We start from the raw sequence: 21,827 nt of genomic DNA on the forward strand, positions 1-21,827 counted from the left end.
TGAAATGATACACAATGATGAAAACAAAGATTATGGACAAGCACGCACTTAGTAAGCTCCTAAAAAACTGAAACTGACAGTACTAAGGACTTAAATTTATTTTTATTTTTTTTAAGGACTTAAATTTAATGTATTTACCTTAACTCTTGATGACTTCCTAGATCCTTCACGAAAGGCCTGAAAGAACATGGAATTCTGAGTTTTTTTTTTTAAACTGGATGTAATATTTAAGAATCAATCAGTTCACTAAAGTCATCTACTAGAATATTATTCTATTAATTAAAAATAGAATGCAGACAGAGTGCCTGGGTGGCTCATTGGTTTTGTCTGTCATCAGCTTAGGTCATGATATCAGGGTCCTGTGATCAAGCCCTGAGTTGAGCTCCCTGTTCAGTGGGGAGTCTGCTTCTCCATCTCTGCCCCTTCCCCTGCTTGTGCTCACTCTGTCAAATAAATAAATAAATAAAATCCTAAAAATAAGCAATGAAAGAATATCATGAACAATTACTCAAAGAAAAATGCTTTCTTTGAAAAAAACCTTGATTATATATCTAGAGATAGTTTCACTCTATAATAACAATATAGTCATCATGAAAAGTACTTTTTTACCTTGGGAGACAAAAATCTTCAGTAGCAATTATAACAAATTTAATGAAAAACTGCCTTAGAAAAGGTTTTGTGCCATTATATCCTTGGGATAATTTATCACATAAAATTTTTAAAAATTTAGGACTGTTATTTGTTTTCTAAAACAGCAATTTTCTTTTTTTTTTAGTTTTTGTTTTTCTATGACTAATTTTATTAGTGATGATTTCAAATCATTATGCAAACATTCTTCTCTATGATACTTCAATCTCTAAAATATACTAAAATGTTAAAATTAGTTTTAAAAAGCTTAGATTTGGCCTTTTCTAGCTACCATCCATTACTCACCTGCCTTTCCTATAAAACTCAGGTCCCAACACTTCCCATCTAACTCATCTTAAAAAAGGAAAAACTTACTTTTTTACATTTTGAAATGTTTTGTTCTTTTTCCCCACTTTTTTTCCTTCTTTTATCATTAACCTTGGAAACTCTTGAAGCAGTTAAAGTAATCGATGTTGGGGTGTGCTGAAATGCAGTATATAATTCCACAGGAACCTCGTCACCACTCTCAGTTGCACTGGTATCACCATCTTCCAAGGCAAAATAAAAATTACTGTACTTGTAATACTATTTTGAACAAAACAAAAAACAAGACAGCATTCTACACGACAAACTACTGTATTTCTGTTTGAAGAATAAACTTTTCCTCACCTCACGCAAAGATGCATTTATTTTTTTTAAGTAAGATACATTTAAATGTAAACTACAAGTACCATTTCTTATACATTAAACTAGAAAAGATACAAAAATCTTGACAATACACTGAGGTGATGTGACTGTGGGAAACAGGCACTTGCATAAATTACCAGTGGAAATTCAAAATTCCCTATGAATGGAAATTTAGCCATATCTAGCAAAGTTCTACACTTACCTTTTCACCCAGTAATCCTATTTCCAGGTATATATCCAAAGATGAACAAAAATCCAATAAAAAATTATCCATGAGGGTTTCACTGAAGGTACCATTTGTAATAATAACAAACAAAAAATATTGAAAACGATCTAAATGTCCATCAAACAGGAAGAGTTCAATAAACTACAATTATTCAAAACCATTTGTACTGGTACTCCTTTAAGCCAAAGTGAAAGTTGTCTCACAGTTGTACTTCTAAAATCTATTCCTAAAAATGAAATACTATTTCCATATAATGAACTAATGGATCACCATCTTCCGGAAAAGCAAACATATTTTAATACTTCTTTAAACCAATTTGTTATCTTTGTAGAAAAATATAGATGATTTATAATTTTTATTTTCCTCTACTTTCCACATTTTCTGAAATAAGTACATTCTTATTCTATAATCTGTAAAAAAGACTAATTAAAACCTCTACCTGAAATTGTAAATAATGTGTACAATCAACATTCACTGGTAAGGTGTTTATATCCAACTAAAATACGCAGGCCACTCATTCTCTCAATCACACTATTCTTAATTCAGTATAAATCCTTTTCACCTACCTGACATATTTTCCCTTTTCCGGCGTTGTAGTAGCACTGCCCTCTCTTTATCCAAACTCCTACAGTAAAATATTAACATGATTATTTATTAAATTTTCATATATTTAGATATAAAACTGATCAGCTTTAAATGTAATAAACTTTACCATTTCTCTAATGTTCTTTTTTTTTTTTAAAGATTTTATTTATTTATTCATGAGAGACACAGAGAAAAAGGCAGAGATACAGGTAGAAGGATAAGCAGGCTCCATGCAGGGAGCCCGATGTGGGACTCAATCCCAGGACTCCAGGATCACACCCTGAGCAGAAGGCAGACACTGAATCACAGAGCCACCCAGGTGTCCCAATTTCTCTAATGTTCTTATCGAAAAACAAACAGTATAAAACATATGTACTCTCCATTGCCTCAGATCTTATCTAGCACAATTAACAGTAGATGCCAGTTAAGTGACTCTATGTAAGATTTCCTTCACTGAGCCACCTGGGCTGCCTGACTTTTTTTTTTTTTTTCAAATTAAATATTTAAAGCAAAAAGTCTTGAAAAAAGAATGCTAACAATGTTAACTAAAACCAAAATAACTTTTTCTTTATTTTTTTTTAGATTTTCAAACTTCAGATTTTTATTTTAAAGCAGTTTTTAATATTTTATAATATAGATATATTTTATTCTTATTTTAAACCAGTAAAGGTATTTTACAGCCTAAGATTTCATTTTAGATCACTGAAATGTCAGATCTCTTTTATTAGCTTCTTTTGAAGTAGAGGGCACTTTTCAAATTGGGTCCAAATCCACGGTTTTGTTAGGTCATTACTTATGTCAACATTTATATAAATAGCATTTATGTTATACCCCAAACATCTTAAATACATAAACTTGAAACATTTAGAAGCTTATAGATGCATTCATATATTCTTCAAAATCTATTTATTGATACTAATATGATAATCACTATCTAGATGTATTTTATTTACATATATAGAAACACAAATTAAGGCATGTAACTAAACAACTCAATACCAAAGTATTTTATAGATCTTTATTTTTTTTAATTTTTATTTATTTATGATAGTCACAGAGAGAGAGAGAGAGAGAGAGGCAGAGACATAGGCAGAGGGAGAAGCAGGCTCCATGCACCGGGAGCCCTATGTGGGATTCGATCCCGGGTCTCCAGGATCGCGCCCTGGGCCAAAGGCAGGTGCCAAACGGCTGCGCCACCCAGGGATCCCTTTATAGATCTTTATAACTGATGTGAAATGTACTTGAGCCAGAAATTATAACCATAGTATCAAATCTCAGAATCAATGAAATATAAATAAACTACCATACAAATATTTCTTAGAGGGATTTATTTTGGGGAATTTGCTATTAACATAAAACCAAAATAAATTTCTTAAAATTAATGTACACCACTGATTTAGAATCTATTTGTATTAAATTTACAGTTAACCTAAAATTATTTCCACTTTTGAAATAATCAATATATACCCTTTAACAAATAAGTAAAATATTTCAAACAGAGGGGACAGATTAAATAGGGAATAAGGATGAGGAGCATACTTGTGATGAGCACTGGGTGATGATGTATGGAAGTGTTAAATCACTATATTATACATCTGAAAGCAGTATAACACTGTATCTTAAGTGGAATTTAAATAAAAACTTTTTTTTAAAAGATTGTATTTATTTATTCATGAGAGACACAGAAAGAGAGAGGCAGAGACACAGGCAGAGGGAGAAGGAGGCTCCCTTATGGGGAGCTTGATGTGGGACTTGATCCCAGAACTCCAGGATCACACCCTGAGCTGAAGGCAGACTCTCAACCCCTGAGCCACCCAGGCGTCCTAAATAAAAACTTTTTTAAAAAGTAAAATATTTGGGCAGCCCAGGTGGCTCAGCGGTTTAGCGCCACCTTTGGTCCAGGATGTGATCCTGGGGACCCAGGATTGAGTCCCACATCGGGCTCCCTGCATGGGGCCTGCTTCTCCCTCTGCCTGTGTCTCTGCCTCGCTCTCTGTGTCTCTCCTGAATAAATAAATAAAATCTTAAAAAAAAAAAAAAGTAAAATATTTCATGAACTGTCCACTTGTGAACTACATCATCCATAGTAATTGTTTTATTTTTCCTGTCAACATTTTCACTATCAAAACTTATCAGTCTAGAGGTCAAATAAGATTAGCTATTATTCTTAGATGAGAGAATAGAGCTCTAGATTTCTAGATTGAAAGGTCTACAATTCAGTAATAGGCATGCCTTAATGTCTACTAGGATATATAAATATCCTAGCATTACTGATAACCATCCTATTTATCACAAAATAATAAGGAGGTATCACTCAACAAACTACCTTCCCTAACGATCAGTTTTAAAACAGCTCTTACTGAATTCATTAACAGACATTTACACCATCAAAAACTATCTAGGCAAGAGACGCCTAGTGGCTCAGCGGTTTAGTGCCTGCCTTTGGCCCAGGGTGTGATCCTGGAGTCCCGGGATCGAGACACATCAGGCTCCCTGTTATGAGCCTTCTTCTCCCTCTGCCTCTCTCTCTCTCTCTCATGAATAAATAAATAAAATAAAATTTAAAAATTCTTAAAAAAAAATATCTGGGCAAAAGGTTAGTTAACTGTTATAAGGTGAAACAAGATCACATAGTAAAACCTCACTCATAATAAAGAAATGAAAAGTATAATACTGAGATTATAATTTTGCAATAAACTGGCAAAATTACAAGTCTATCATACACTCTTATAAGCCTTGGGAAAATAGGCATGCTTATCCACTATTGGTAAGAATTCAAAAGTGTACAGCTCCTATTTCAGGGGAATCTGGCAATACCTGACAAAATTTTACCTATACATTAATATTTACCCTTTTACTGAACAATCCCACTTCAATCTTCAATTTAAAAAGACTGAAACAACTCAATGTCCATGAAAGGGCACTGGCTGAATAAACTATTACATGAAAAAGATGGAGCATATTGAAGAGATAGAAATGAGTCAGTGTCTATATACTACTTATAAAGTGATCTTCAGCATATATATATATATATACACACACACATACACAAATATATATATTTTTAAGACTTATTTATTTATTCATGAGAGACACACACACAGAGAGGCAGAGACATAGGCAGAAGGAGAAGCAGGCCCTATGCAGGGACTCAATCCCTCAAACTCTGGGATCACACCCTAAGTGCAAGGCAGACGCTCAACTGCTGAGCCACCCAGGTGTCTCTCCAGCATATATTTTTAAGAGAAAAAAGGATATGTGGCAAAAACTGTAATATACTATCACCTAAGTAAGGAAAGGTATACAAATACGTATGTACGTATTTGTTTCTAATAAGGAAATAAACAATGGAAAGAATAATCCCTTTTTAATTTTATTTCAGGGGTGGAAGGATATAATCATTTAAGTATATAATTATGAAAATAAAGTATAAAAAATCCTAAAAATAAAAAATAACTAGTTACTCATATTTCTGGTAGGAATATAAAATGGGCAACTGGTCTGCAAAATAGTTGGACAATTTCTTATAAAACTAAACATGCCATCACCATGAGACTGAGCAATTGCACCCTCAGGCATTTATCCCAGAAGAAATAAACTTACATTCACACCAAAACCTGTACACAAATGTTCATAGCAACTTTTTCTGCAATAGCCAAAAAGTGGAAAAGACCCAAATGTCCTTCAATGAGTGAATGGTTAAACAAATTACGGAATATATATATCACAGAACACAACTCAGCAACTGGAAAGAACGAAATACTGGTATATACAAATTGGCTGGCTCTCCAGAGGGGAAAAAAAAAGCCAATCCCAAAGGTCACATACTGTATGATTCCATTTATATAATAACATTCTTGAAATGATAAAACTATAGCCATGGGCTACAGATTACAGCAATGGAATTGCCAAAGGTAAGGATGGGAGAGTTGCGAGGGGTGAGAGGTGGTGTGGCTGTAAAAAGTAACATTAGGTATCCTTGCAATGGAAATATTTTGTATCTTGACTATATCAATGTCAATATCCTAGTTGTGATATTGTATAAATAGTCTTGGAACATGTTACCACTGGGGGGAACTGAGTAAAGGATATACAGAATCTCTGTATTATTTCCTAACTGTATGTGAACCTATAATTAACTCAAAATGTTTTATTATAAAAAATAATATAACCTCATCAACATAGTATGTATCCAGCTGCTGTTATAATCACACAGTGAAATCCCTTGAAGGGACTTATTTATTTGTCTTAAATATTTTATTTAATTATTCATGAGAGACAGAGAGAGGCAGAGACATAGGCGAAGGGAGAAGCAGACTCCCTCCCCTGCAGGGAACCTGATGTGGGACTCAATCCCAGGACCCAGGAATCATGACCTGAGCCAAGGGCAGATGCTTAACCACTGAGCAATCCAGGTGTCCCCTTTTAAGGGACTTTAATTTTTTTTTTTAAGGGACTTTAAACACAACCATATATTCCTTGTGGAACATATCTTAAGGGTTAAAAAAAAAAATTATAAATTCTTTTACAAAGTAGCATATGGCTGGCTCAAATGGTGGAGCATGCAACTCTTGATCTCAGGGTTGTGAACTTAAGCCCCAAGTTGGGTGCAAAGTTTACTTTTTAAATACATACATACATACATACTGTTTTACATAATCATATTGTTGGTGCTAGTGTTAGTATTGTTACTCTGAGACTTGTTATATTTTCCTATGAAAGGAAGCAGAGTAGTTGGTGATATTCTAATTACATTATTGTCTGTGTTGTTGGCAATTAGTTGATATAAATGGTATATAGAAATGGTTAAATGAGGGACCCCAGGGTGGCTCAGCAGTTGAGCATCTGCCTTGCAACCAGGGTGTGATCCCGGAGTCCATGGGATTGAGTCCCACATTCTTCTCCCTCTGTGTCTCTCATGAAAAAATAAATAAATCTTTTTAAAAAATGGTTAAATGAAAACCTTAGATTTCTAAATTTAAATTGCAATTATCTGTATAAACTCACATGTTTAAAATAAACACATAGAACATATTTCCTAGTTTTGTCTAGAAAGACAAAGACCTAGGAACACTGACCAATCCAGTAGGAAAGAGCATGACTAGCTCTCAGATTCTAGTTCTGAAAACCAATTCTCAATTAAAGGCACAGAAGTATAAATTAAGCTCGAGATACTTTGTTATACCAGGAATCACAAAACCTAGCTAGTACCACTAGGATACTGTCAAAAGGGCTCAAGAGCCAACTTGATGAGGTTTCCACTGACCAAAACTGAGTATCAATAAAGATAATTACTGCAAAAGACTGATATCCAAGATGTTTAAATCCCTGAGTTCATAATACCTAAATTTCTTTTCAGTATTCTGAACACTAGTAAATAAAGGGTAAGAATCAACAAGCATTTATCCTGCCTTTCCTCAATGAAATACAGTTGACCCTTGAACAACATGAAGAGTTAGGGGCACCAACCCCCTATGCAGTCAAAAGCCTACATATAACTTTTAACTCTCCAAAAAACTTAAATTACTAACAGCCTACTATTGACTGTAAGCCTACTGATAACAGTTGATTAACACATATTTAATATATGTAGTATATTCTCTATTCTTACAGTAAAGTGACCCAGAGAAAAGAAAATGTAATTAAGAAAGTCATCAAAATACATTCACAGTACTATATTGAAAAAAAAAATCCACGTTTAAAAAAAAAATCCACATTTAAGTAGACTCGCACAGATCTTAATCATATTGTTCAAGTGTCAACTGTATTTTTTACAAGAACTAAATGGTTGGGATGCCTGGGTGGCTCAGTGGTTGAGCGCCTGCCTTTGGCCCAGAGTGTGATCCTGGGGTCCTGGGATCAAGTCCCACATCGGGCTCCCTGTGTGAAGCCTGCTTCTCTCTCTGCTTTTCTGTCTGTCTATGTGTCTGCCTGTGTGTGTGTGTGTATGTGTGTGTGTGTGTGTGTGTCTCTCTCTCTCTCTCATGAATAAATAAATAAAATCTTAAAAAAAAAAGAACAGTTAATATTTTGTTTCTATAGAAATATTCCAGGTAATAAGTTATAAGCAATAAGTTAAACATGGCACTAACTTGCAACCCCTAATAAATTAATGTATCTAAATAAGGACTATCAGTGTGTCCTATCATAGGGACAACCAGATATTAAGTGTCACCCGATAGGGCAGTCTATGAAATATTCTTAACTACCCCCCCAAAAAAATCAAACCTATAATCTGATCACATACTTATTTACAGAAATACAAAGGATATAGAAACCAGTTGTATCATAATAATGCAATTAGCAAACAAATCAAACAATTCAGTTCCTTAAACACACTGCAAAGTAGACCAGAGTTGGTGGCGTAATGGAAGAGTAAGACTCTGTAACTAGAGTTTTAAGAGACCGATGTATCAACCAATCAATATTTTAACAGTGGCTGGGTGATAATACATTTCGTTGCATGTACAATAATGGCTTTGGGGTTGGTTTTTAAAAAATTATTTTACAGATATATAATGAAATACATATAGACACATATATACTGAAATACATAGGGATACATACGAATGAAATAATATATCTGGGATTTCCATTAAAATATGTGAAAGGGAGAAGAAATATATGACAGTATAAATGAAAAAAGATTGTTGAAAATTGTTGACGTAGGGTGGTGGAATGATACTATAGACCTACAAAATTCTTTAACTAAGGAAATGTCCTTCTAGTAACTCTTTAACATAGTACGCTCCAGTGAAAAAATATGCCATCACTTAGAGGATGCACTATTAATTTATGCATTATTAATAAAGTAAAAATACCTTACAAAGTAAACCATAACAGATTATCAATGGAAAGATTCTTCCTGATTTTAGAGCTATCAGAGTCCCCCCAAAAAATAAATAAATAGAAAAATGAAAATTGTATCTTAGAATTGATGAAACACAGCAATCCACTAATTGTTTAATCCAGAATTCACATATAAACCTCTATTCACTGAAGATTACTTCAGCAAATTTACTGGCAATCTTATAAGCATGTACAACTTACCTAGGCTGGCAACGTTCACATAAATATGTATCAGGAATATGCTGCCTGTCAATCCCCATGCAGTCAATATGTTGCCAAACACTTAAAGAAAAAAGCAGAACATATAAAATATTAATAGAATCATCCTAACTTAAGATTTGATATTCTATTTAACTATCACTTAGTAAGCGCCCACTTTGAGTTTAGTATTTAAAAGTGCTGTGACGAATTCATAGAAATATGTTCTTAGGGGAATAAAACTTTGAGATGCAAAGACAAAAGGACAAGTATAGGATATTATATATATATGTGTGTGTGTGTGTGTATATATATATTTCTAAAGCAAGTATCACTTAAAAATGTGAAAGGTATACATTACAAATATTATCAAAAGTCACAAAGTGAGGATGTCCACATTACTTCAAGTTTATAGGAAAAGCACCCTAGAGAATAATGGACTTGAATAAAACCTCATTTGGGAGATTAGAAAGAAAAGACGCCATTACAGCCACATTTTCTCAAGTACATAGATATGAGAAGCAACAGCCAGAATGTAATTAATCTATATAAAGGGGGATTTTCATTCAGATTATACAGGAATATCAGGATGTGTATAGATTTCCTCTACCTGGGAACAGGCAAAACTAGAGGTACTTTGATGGTACACAGTTAATTCAAAGAAGTTAAAAAAATAAAGAAAAACGAACTAAGAGGATTTTCCAACATTTCAAACCTGAGTTAAAGACAGAACTAGAATGTGGCAGAAGAGATAAAGAATCTAAGATACATTCAGTGAGGATAGGGATTAAACCTACCCTTTCCTCAAATTATTTTTATGGAATACATAGATCAGCTTGAGGCAACTTCTCAATTTGTCATTATTGTATTTTGTTGCCAAGACTTTAATTGGCCCAAAAATAGTTCCTAAAAATAGTCTTAATTACTCTTTACATAATAATTAGCCACTTCTAATATACCTCTACTGAATTAACTGCTACAGTATGTTCTTCACTTCTGAACTGAGAATGTTGGGAAAAGAACTGGTAGGAGGTGGAAGGTAATGGAATATAAGATGTGGGGAGAAAAAAGTGAGAAAGAAAAGCAGAGCACCTGACAAGGAGGGTTAGAATAACAAACTAAATTAACTTTGGGGGTCAGTAATAATGTCATGAAGACAACAGAACAAAACTAGTAAATGAATAAATTATCTGAGCTCTAGGTGTCAAACTTGAAACAGGAGTATAGGCACATGGAAATACACAGTGGCAATACAGAACTAGAAGAGAGGATAAAAGATAAAGCCTTGCTAGTCTACTACAGATTAAGCAGTAGAAAAATAAAACAACTAAAAATAGATTGATAACAGAGAGCAGCTGCTGAGAAGCAAGTACCTTGAACAATCCAAAAACTGAAATGGTCCTTCAAGGATCTGTAGATAGGTATAAATCCTAAGGACTATTTCACTATTTTCTAATTAAGCTATTTCTATATTATATCTGGATCATTGTAATGAAATCAAAAGAAAACATGCATTAAAATGAAAACACTGACAAATGGTATATAATTTATTACATTAGACAATATCAACTAAAACTATATTAATGATCAAAGTATGAATTGAGAATTTCTAATTATTTAAAAAATAATGAAGAAAACAAGTTATCATTGAAGTTATTATTTTAATTTTTAAATTACCTCCTGAATAAATTAACTAAGGTGATTGTTCATAGTAATGATATGTGTCACAGTAATTTTTAAATTTGAAAAGTTACAATATATTTTCATTAAAATTAACTCAAAATATCACATTACATAAAAATATCAAATTTTACTCTCCAATTAAGAGTAATTTCCCCCCTTTTTGGCAAAAGCAAATCAACATTTTGAAATATAATGTTTTTATATCAATAACATCCAACTACATGCATGTTTTATATCAATAACATCCAACTCCTAACCACATAATAGATGGGAACAAAATTACAAATAACGAAAAGTAATTTCTATTTGGCTCTAAGATGTATTTTTTTTTAAGATGTATTTTTATCCTCATATTCAAATATGGTATATGTTATACTATTTCAAATCAAATAATGAAGCTATGCCACAAAGATCTGACCCAGGAAATTGTGTAAAGCCACCAAAATTTCTTACCTCCTACACTACACTGCTTAAATCCTCTCTGCTTCCCACTCTGTGCAGGGGATGGACTCAGTAACTTTCAGGCTGAAATCCTACTGTTGTTCCCTCTCCATCCTCCCCAACTCCCTCCCCCCTTAAAAAAAAAATGAAAACAAAACCCCACTTTCTGTCCCAATCACACCTTCTCTAGGGGAGGAGGCCTTTCTTGGTGGTTGAACCAGGGTTGGGGGAGGGGAGACTGTGGTTCTGGTTCAAGGAGACTCCAGAGTGCTGCAAGGTTCAAGTCAAAAGGAGGTGAGAGAGTCAGGTCAAACAAACATCAATCAAAATGTATAATTCCCCCAAACTGGAAAATCACAGTTGACTATACAGCACAAATAATTCCAAAGGAAATTCAGAGGGCTCATTTTTCTATCTTGTCTACCACTACATGTAGTTGTATTATTACTGAATGAGCAAAAAGAGAGATGGGATCCTGTATGAATAAAGTTCAGAACTGATTGCCTATTACTCAGTCAACAATGAAGATTTCTAATAAACTCTAAGAGAGCTTCTTTGCCATAGGGACTTTTTCTAGCAAAACACACTGCGCATTGATAGCAGCAATGCATCAAAAAATGCATTCATCAATTCCTTTAAAAGTGACCCTATCTTCTCCAAGATTAAATATCAAAGGTTAGCAAAATTCAAAAAGGTAAACTAATGGTGTAAAATATTTTACCTGCATTTGTCACAACAGATCATGTATCCATCATCATGTGTAAAACCACATATGCACCTGGTTACATCAGTACCATAACTTCCATCCTCAGATGTGCTGATTGTAGTAGCACTGGAAGTTTCATCAAAATTAGGAGTGGTAAATATGCCTACTTCATTTTTGCTAATAAGAACTGATGGAGGAGGGGAAGCCGGAGGTGTTGGAGGAGGACGAGCACCATAATTATGGTCCTGGATAATTGAACACAAATACAGCACAATATAATTTCAACAATATGAACACAAATAAAATTTGATCCTTAATTTACGTTCTCAAGAAATATGAAATTGGTCCATTTCTTCCTTAATACCTTTAAAATAATGACATGGTAAAGCTCGATATTAAACCATACTAGGAAGTGAAAATGTCTACCTAAAACCTCAGTCACCTACACAGTGACTTCTTTCAAACTCTTGCCCTCATCTCTCCAATCAAAAGACATCCTTACAAGTCATATGGTCAGGGATGCCTGGGTGGCTCAGCAGTTGAGCATCTGCCTTCAGCTCAGGGAATGATCCCGGGATGCGGGATCAAGTCCCACATCGGGCTCCTTATAGGGAGCCTGCTTCTCTCTCTCTCTCTTTCTGTCTCTGCCTCTCTCTCTCTCTGTCTCTCAGGAATAAATGAATAAAATCTTTAAAACACACAAAAAAACTCCTATGGTCAAAGAGCTCCACCTTCAAGATAGAAGCAGGTACCAGAGGTTTAAAAAAAAAAAAGAAAAGAAAAACACTTCAGGAATGTGGAAACTAAAAAAAAACAAAACAAAACAAAACAAAATGACTAATAAAACCATAAAACTACCAAAAAAAAACAAAAAACAAAAACAAAAATGACTAATAAAGACATATTATCACTATAAAGTATGTAACAGAAGATTTTTTAAAATTTGTTTTTTTAGGCAGCCCCAGTGGCTTAGTGCTGCCTTCAGCCCAGGGCATGATCCTGGAGACCCGGGATTGAGTCCCACGTCAGGTTCCCTGCGTGGAGCCTGCTTCTCCCTCTGCCTATCTCTCTCTCTCTCTCTCTCATGAATAAGTAAATAAAATATTAAAAATAATAATAATAATTGTACCTGGACAGTATCACAAATGTGTCCAGTTCTCCAACTTTCAATCTAACCTCTGCCTCTTATTAGCTATGAAACACTGAATAAGTTAATTTAGATAAGCTTTCATTTTTTCAGCTATGAAACATTTTTCAGCTATGAAATTTTATAATTTTTAAAATTTTATAAAATTTTATAAAATTATACCCATTCATGAGGTTGGTTTTGAAGATTATGAAACATTTTTCATGAGGTTGGTTTTGAAGGTTATGAAACATTTTTCAGCTATGAAATTTTATAATTTTTAAAATTTTATAAAATTTTATAAAATTATACCCATTCATGAGGTTGGTTTTGAAGATTAAATGAGATAATACATGTAAAAATGTTTAGAACAAGTATGACACAGAAGTGCTCAATAAATGGTAATTATGTAATTTACTATATAAATTACAATGTAAAATACAGAATACAATTCCATGAATTTTTTATAGAGAATATAAAGAACTCTAACACTAAACTATTAACAGTATAATAATAATTTTAAAACTTCTAGAGAATGCCTCTTCTAGAATTTTAATCCCGTGAATAAATATAGAGCAATAAAAAAATTAAACTGCAAATTTAATACCTAATTGTTTAGATAATATAAGACAGTATTGTCTTTTAAATATTCAGTTTTATGCACAATACCTCAAACATCTACTTTCAACTTCTAGATAGAAAAAATACCGCTCCAGAAAAATATTTGACACTTACCGCATAGGGCAAACCGATGTAACTGTGTGAATGATGTGAGCTGCTGGTATATAACTGGTGGGGATAACTGTTGGATTTCTCAACTACCACAGGGCTAGCTTCTACGGATTCTGGTCTGGAGGGGAAAAAAATTGCATCAAAGAAAATTCCATTCATTTTTGTTCTGCTCATCAATTTAAAATTAAGCATTTACTTTATTGTCTATACAAATATCTTTTTGTACTAGGCAGACACCCTGTGGACAAGATATATCCTATCTAGATTCTGGGTCATAACAAAACTTTTAAGTAAAATCAATGTCTCTCCTGCAAGTTCAAATACAATTGAAGAAAGAACATTATTTAATATACTCAGTGGCACTGGGGGCATTATGCACAGGGGAGGACAAAAGTGGCAGAAACAATTTAAACAGGATGAAGAACATACTGAATCTACATGGGCCCCAGTGTCAATGTGAATGAAGTATACATTTTAATGTTCAAAACTGTAGGTATGTGTTAGTGTGCCAAGAAGTAATAAAGCCATAGAAAATATCATTTAAAGTTAAGAAATAAGAAACTTCATAATGAACCAAGGTTTGCTTATGAAAAAATACAAGCAGCAGCCCATAGTAAGATGAGCAATTAATGAAATGGTTAAGTAGTGATGACGTGACCATCAATTGATACAACTGGGACTAACACACTCACCCTCTGTGACTGCCACATAAGCTCTCTGGCCTAGCATTTTCTATATACCACTCTCCCAATTTCCTTACTCATATCAATCCTCCTGAACCTTGTCCTGGTAATTCCTATTGATCAATGTGGTAGTGAACCTACTTCAGAGAACAATTCACAATGAAATTGCTTTCTGCCTTGCACACACAAAACATGATTTGTTTCTGTGCCCTTATTCTTGCCATAGCCACCAACTGAGATTTTATGATACTCCTTATCCTACCTCTCATTCAAAATTTGCCCTTAGAATTTAGTACTATTTGTACTCTTCATGGTTTAAGACTTCTTAATGCAGTTACATTCTAGTTGTCCCACTTCTATAGTTAACTGCTTCTTCATATACTGCTCCTGTCTCACTCCCCTATACAAAGTCTCATTTTAGCTCTAAGTGACTGCTGTCATGAGATCTAATATTCCACAACCAGGAAAGAACGGAGGCACAAACTGAGGTTGTTACATGGTTCTGGAGGAAATTACAGAAAGCCTACAAAATGTTTTGAATACTTTAAAAATCAATACTCACCTAATGCCTATGCTGCTATTTTATTTTTTTATGCTGTTATTTTAAAAATTATTTGTTCACTCCTTCTTTTAAAAAAGAAATATTTTTAAAATTTAAAATCAATACATTCTCATTGCTCAAAACTTAAATACCTAAGAAAGTGAAAGACCATGTCTTCATCCAAAACTCACACTCATGTTAAGATACAATGTAATTCCCTCTAAATTCTATCCATAAATATACATAAGAGCTGTTTATTTTTAAAAATGACAGTATACTATATTTGCCTTTTCAATTTGTTTGTTCCATCTTTCAGTGTCAATACTTATCTACCTTATTTTTGGTAATAATTGCTGACTTCATTATGTAAATGTACATAGTTTACTTAATAATCTCCCTACTGGTGGGGGCATCTGGGTGGCTCAGTCAGTTAAGTGTCAGACTCTTGATTTCAGCTCAGGTCATGATTTTAGCATTGTGTGATCCAGCCTGGCATCAGGCTCTACACTTAGCACGGAGTCTGCCTTAATGGCTCTCGTTCTCACTCTGCCCTTTCCCCAGCTTGCACACACACTCTTTCTCTAAATAAATAAATAAATAAAATTATAAAAAAAAGGAAAGAAAGCAATTTCCCTATTGGTGGATATTTCTTTATATTTTTCACTGTTAAAGGTATCATTGCATTTATAGACCCTTCAACAGATCTTCTTTAAATACACGAGAATATTTCTACAATATGGATCCCTGAGGAAATGCTCAACAGAAGGGCAAATGCATATAAAATAGATATTAGTAAGTTGCCTTTGCTGATTTACAGTATCGATTGCTTTAAAAATTATTCAAAAATTATATAGAAGGAAGAAGTCAGGGCACATGGGTGACTCAGACAGCTAAGCATCTGACTCTTGATTTCAGCTCTAGTCATGATCTCAGGGTCGTGGGATCAAAGCTCCAAGTTGGCAGTCTACTTGAGGAGTGATTTTTCTCTCTCTGCCTTTCCCACAACTTGTGCTTGACTATGTGCACACATGTGCAAGCGTGCTCTCTCTCAAATAAATAAATCTTAGAAAAATTATGTAGAAGGAAGAAGTAGAATTTTGGCAATTCCTAGGGCAGCCCCGGTGGCGCAGCGGTTTAGCGCCACCTGCAGCCCAGGGTATGATCCTGGAGACCCAGGATAGAGTCCCACATCGGGCTCCCTGCATGGAGTCTGCTTCTCCCTCTGTCTATGTCTCTGCCTCTCTCTCTCTCTGTGCCTCTATGAATGAATAAATAAAATCTTTAAAAAAAAAAAAAAGGAATTTTGGCAATTCCTGATCTATAATACTATTTTTAAGGCAACATGAGATATTTTGGTCAAAATACTAAGACTTACACTTATTTTTTTTTTAAAGATTTTATTTATTTATTCATGAGAGAGAAAGAGAGAGAGAGGCAGAGACACAGGCAGAGGGAGAAGCAGGCTCCATGCAGGGAGCCCGACATGGGACTCGATCCCGGGACTCCAGGATCAGACCCTGGGCCGAAGGCGGCGCTAAACCGCTGAGCCACCAGGGTTGCCCAGACTTACACTTAAAGATTTAGATCAAACTCTGAATATACTACTAAAGAGTATGGCAAAAACTTTATTTTGAAGTAGTTAATGGTTAAGCATTAAAAAACTTTCCAAAAACAAACCCTTTCAGCACAAAAGCAGTTAAATTAAAGCATGTAAATCAGTCACACATAACTTCATGATTCAAATTGAAGCTGCACCACTGACACTTTGGTAATGAAAGAAAGTAGAAATTCTTTATCAAGATCCTCATCTCTAATGCTGCTGCTTATACTAAAAGTAATTTTTAAAAGGTAACACTTTTTTAAAGTGTTACTTTAATGTCAACCATAAATTTGGTTGACATATTTTAAGGATTTTTCCCGAATGATAAAACAGTATTTAAAGAAAAGTAACACAACAACATGTATCTTTAGAAATAATCTAGGTAAACCTACCCTATTTATATATGGATAATATCTTGGCAGGAACTCATAACAAAAATCACTATACTGAGGTCATAGGAGTTTCCCTCAAAATCTTCTGGCCCATTTAATAAATTTCTAATGTCAGGGCTAAAGGGATAATATACAATAACAAATTCCTGTGTAAACAGCTGCTACAGTACCATGTTTAGCCAATACATACAGACATAAATAATATACCTACACACACACATAAATACCAATATACAGGCATAACATTTATAACAGAAACTATATTAGCATATTTCTATAAATAACTGCATATCAAAACATAAGTCATAGTGCTTTGTTCACCCTACAGACAGATGAGATTTCACTTACATAATTTTGATGTCACTTTTCAAATAGCAGGATAGTTATTTGTACTCATTTATATATGGCTTTGTATGTGTTCTTAAATCACTGAAACAATGATCACTGTCAAAAAGATAATCTCTGTTCAAGGGAAACTTCCCAAAAGATAACCACTCTCTAGTCTGACAATTCAAAGTGTTAAAAAACAGCACATAATTAAAGTATTTGTAATATATGAGCAATAAGGGCGGGTGCCTGGGTGGCTCAGTCGGTTTGGTGTCCAACTCTTGGTTTTGGCTCAGGTCATGATTTTAGGGTCATGACATAAAGCCTCCATGTTTGACTCTGTGCTCAGTAGGGAGTCTGCTTCTTTCCCTCTCACCCTGCCCCTCCCACTGTCGACACACTCTCTAAAATAAATTAATGAGTCTTTAAAGAAAAAAACAGATACATACATACATACATATATGCAGTAAGGTATGGCCAAATGGTCAAAACAGCATTTGTAGATGAACTCTCTTTTTCCAAACCTCTGAATTCTGTTTCCCACAAACTGAGGACATGAAATGCATAGAGCTTTCTAATATGTAACTTGGCTCTAAAATGAAACTTAAAAATATGCTCTCTTAAAAAAGAATTATGTTCTCTTGTTGACTAAGCCAAAACTCAAATACTAACTGCTTCTTTTGGAAGTTCCCTAATAGCTAATAAATGCAGAAGGAACGATCAAAGTAGAAAAATCATGAATTTTCAACCCTCTAGAGATGATGGATTTAAGCAACAGATAGCCAATGGATGCTAAAACCTTGAAAGGTTGAAAGCTAATGGCCACATAAGGCTAACAACACCTGAATCTTTCTTTTTTTTTTTTTTTTTGCATGAGAGACACGGGAGAGGGGGGGCATAAAGAGAAGCAGGCTCCCTGCGGGGAACCTGATGTGGGACTCAATCCCAGGACCCCAGGATCACAACTTGAGCCGAAGACAGATGCTCAACCACTGATCCACCCAGGCGCCCCTGAATCTGTTCATTCTTTTTATCATCATTGAAAGTTACACAACCAAGTTTTATGTACCTCTCTAATACTATACAACAGAAATTACAAAGTCCCACATACAAAATATTATGCTGAAAAGAAAAAGGGAGGAAAATGAGAGAGGGAATAAAAGAATCTGAAGCTAATCACATCTCTACATCTAAATACCAGTTTACAGAAATATGGGGATAAGTAGATTTATCCATGACAGTAAAAGGAAGCAACAGGCCAAATCCAGAATGTTAAAACTTCTAGAGACCAAAAGACTCAGTTTTTCAACAGTGTATGGTATGAGGGAAAACAAATGTAAAAGGTTGCTGCAGATAAAAAGAGATTCAAAGATATTTCAATCAAACACAAGTGTGGATCTTGTCTGGATGTCAATAGAACACACCAGTTACAAAGAGTTTTCAGACAAGTAAGGGAAATCTGAAGATGAACTGGGTATATTAAGAAAGTTAATTTTGTCATATGAAATAACAGTATTGTGGTTTTAAAAAATCCTTATCTTTAAGTGATGTACAGTGAAGAAAACATAGGTAAAATGATGTGGGGATTTGCTTTAAATATTAAATAAAACTGTAAGATAAACAAGACTGGCAAATCTTTGCATTTATCTTATGTTTCATATCTTTTATTCAATAGGTACCTGTAAAAATGGTATACTATTTCCTTTCCACCCAACTCAGGAAAATATCCTAGGCATTTCTTTTTTTTTTTTTTTTAATTTTTATTTATTTATGATATTCACACAGAGAGAGAGAGAGGCAGAGACATAGGCAGAGGGAGAAGCAGGCTCCATGCACTGGGAACCTGACGTGGGATTCGATCCCGGGTCTCCAGGATCGCGCCCTGGGCCAAAGGCAGGCGCCAAACCGCTGCACCACCCAGGGATCCCTATCTTTTATTCAATAGGTACCTGTAAAAATGGTATACTATTTCCTTTCCACCCAACTCAGGAAAATATCCTAGGCATTTCTATTTCTAAGCCTCAACCCTTACTTCTTGATTTCAACACATTTCTCATAACTTTACTTCATATACTCAAGGAGTACTTTCCTAAATGCTTCAACTCATCAAAATGTTTATAAATCCTATGGATTCCTATAGCACTTATTTATTGTATTGTTAATTTATTACTTTTCATGTAGTATTTTTGTATGCTATCAGTCTTATCCCATATATTTATTTTTTTCTTCCAAACTCCATAAAAATTAACAAGTCTTCTCTCTTAAAAAAACAAAACCAAACCATGGGGATGGCTGGCTGACTCAGTCAGAACTTTTGGCTCTTGATCTCACAGGGTTGTAAGTTCAAGCCCCATGTGGGATGTAGAGATTACTTTAATTAATTAAAACTTTTAGAAATGCATGAAATTAGGACATAAGTGTCTATGGATGGCCATTCAATGGGTACAGCTGAGTAGTCACCTTTCTAAATTTGAACTTATTATCTGTAATGTGGGGATAAATATACCCCTTTCACCTTCTCCCCAGCAATATGGATGATACTCAAATGAAAGAATATGAAAATGCATTTTTCTGAAAATGCATTTTCTCAACTATAATGCATTATACAGATGTATACTACTTATTTTTTCAGAAATGTCTCTAAAGTGTAACTAAGTATTCAGTCTAAAATTGCTTTTCAATTATTTTAAGAGCAGAGGAAGAAACAAACATCCTGCAGAGCACAGAACCTGATACAGGGCTTTATCCCAGGACCCTGAGATCATGACCCCAGCCAAAGTCAGACACTTAAATGACTGAGACACCCAGGCACCTCTGCACATTTAAGATTTTAGATAATCATGGGTTTTTTTTTAAAGATTTATTTTTAAGTAATCTCTACATCCCACTGAGGGGCTCAAACTCACAACTCTGAGATCAAGAGTTGCATGCTCCACTGACTGAGCCAGCCAGGTGCCCCTTAAATGTTTAAATTATTTCTGTTCTTTTTTTTTTTTTCAAGATTTTATTTATTTATTTGAGAGAGAGAGAGAGAGAGAGAGAGAGAGAGAGAGAGAGAATGAATGTGTACAAGCATAGGGAGAAGCAGGCTTCCCGCTGAGCAGGAAGCTGGATGCAGCACTTGATCCCAGGACCCCAAGATCATGACCTGAGCAGAAGGCAGATGCTTAACCAACTGAGCCATCAGGTACCCCTAAATCACTTCTGTTTTAAGTAGGCTCCACTCCCAGTGTGAACCCAACACAGGGCTTGAACAGATCAAAACCTAAGCTGAGATCAAGAGTCAGACACTTACCTGAGTCACCCAAGTGCCTCTATACTGTTTTTAAAGTAACAACTTTAAGGTTTCTGGTTGGAAAGTTTTTGGTTTTTTTTAAAGATTTTATTTATTTATTCATGAGAGAGAGACACAGAGAGAGGCAGAGACACAGGCAGAGGAAGAAGTAGGTTCCCTGAAGGGAGCTTGATGCTCAACTCAATCCCAGGGCCCCAGGATCACAACCTGAGCCAAAGGCAGGTGCTCAACCACTGAGCCACCTATTAACTTATTAACTTTCAAGAAAAAAATTTAAAAAAGAAAAAAGAAAAAAAAATTTTAAGTTAATCTCTACACCCAAAGTAGGACTCAAACTCATGACCCTGAGTAATGATGAGTCTCATGTTCTACCAACCAAACCAGCCAGGCACTCCTTATTAACCATCTTTTTAACATAGCCCCTTAAGCCCTGGTGATCATTTATCTTTCTTCAGATCCATTTATTTCTTCAATAAGATGTAATAGACAGGTTGGGTACTCCAGTCATGAGTATAATACACTCTGTAGAAAGGGATGATGATCTCATGATGATCACTTTCAAGATTCTTTTGATATAGCTTATTATACTAAAGTAAAAAAAAAAATCACCTTATTTTAATATTTCTATCCTTGCCTATAGAGAAACATTAGCCATTTTCTGCTGACTCACTGTATTCTCAAATTTGTATTTTATCACCACTAACATATGCTTTCAGTACATCAAAGGATGAATCTGGAGACATCATTCCGTAGTCCCTATTCCAAAGAAGTCATATAGACATTAAAATAAGAGCAACCCTAGTAATGCTGGAGGACACAACTGTTTATAGCCCTTCATCCAGAAAGTTTAATCCTACACTTTGTTTCCAACTATGACAAATCGCAGTCATAACATTTTTTCTAAGTTCTTTTTAGTGGATTTACCTTATGGTCAAAGGAGCATACAAACTCTAATTCAACAAAATTTCTATGATGGTGTTCACTATGTGGTTAAGGTAACTTGTTAGATCCTAGACAGAATAAACAGATATATAAAGCATACTCCTATCACTCAGTTTCTGATCCTGGGAGGAACGGCAGGGTTAGCAAAAAGAGACAGGTACATAAAACCTACTATGCAAGGCACAAA

The 21,827-nt window shown here is 34.5% G+C and overlaps 1 protein-coding gene across 6 annotated transcripts in view; it reads right to left on the reverse strand.

The window, feature by feature from the left end:
• Positions 1–21,827, reverse strand: part of KMT2E (lysine methyltransferase 2E (inactive)) — a 93,011-nt gene that overhangs the window by 28,713 nt on the left and 42,471 nt on the right. For 5 of the 6 annotated variants that reach the window (XM_038562742.1, XM_038562743.1, XM_038562741.1 and 2 more), the window contains 6 exons: positions 13,864–13,978; positions 12,018–12,247; positions 9,176–9,256; positions 2,107–2,165; positions 1,003–1,175; positions 139–177 (listed from right to left, as the gene is read on the reverse strand). In XM_038562742.1, coding sequence (XP_038418670.1) covers positions 139–177; positions 1,003–1,175; positions 2,107–2,165; positions 9,176–9,256; positions 12,018–12,247; positions 13,864–13,978 — 697 coding nt within the window. Of the gene's footprint in view, positions 1–138; positions 178–1,002; positions 1,176–2,106; positions 2,166–9,175; positions 9,257–11,477; positions 11,567–12,017; positions 12,248–13,863; positions 13,979–21,827 lie in introns of those variants that run through there. The other variant, XM_038562744.1, reaches the window with a different exon arrangement.

Source organism: Canis lupus, chromosome 18 (genome assembly GCF_011100685.1).
Source record: "Canis lupus familiaris isolate Mischka breed German Shepherd chromosome 18, alternate assembly UU_Cfam_GSD_1.0, whole genome shotgun sequence".
Lineage (NCBI taxonomy): Eukaryota > Metazoa > Chordata > Mammalia > Carnivora > Canidae > Canis > Canis lupus.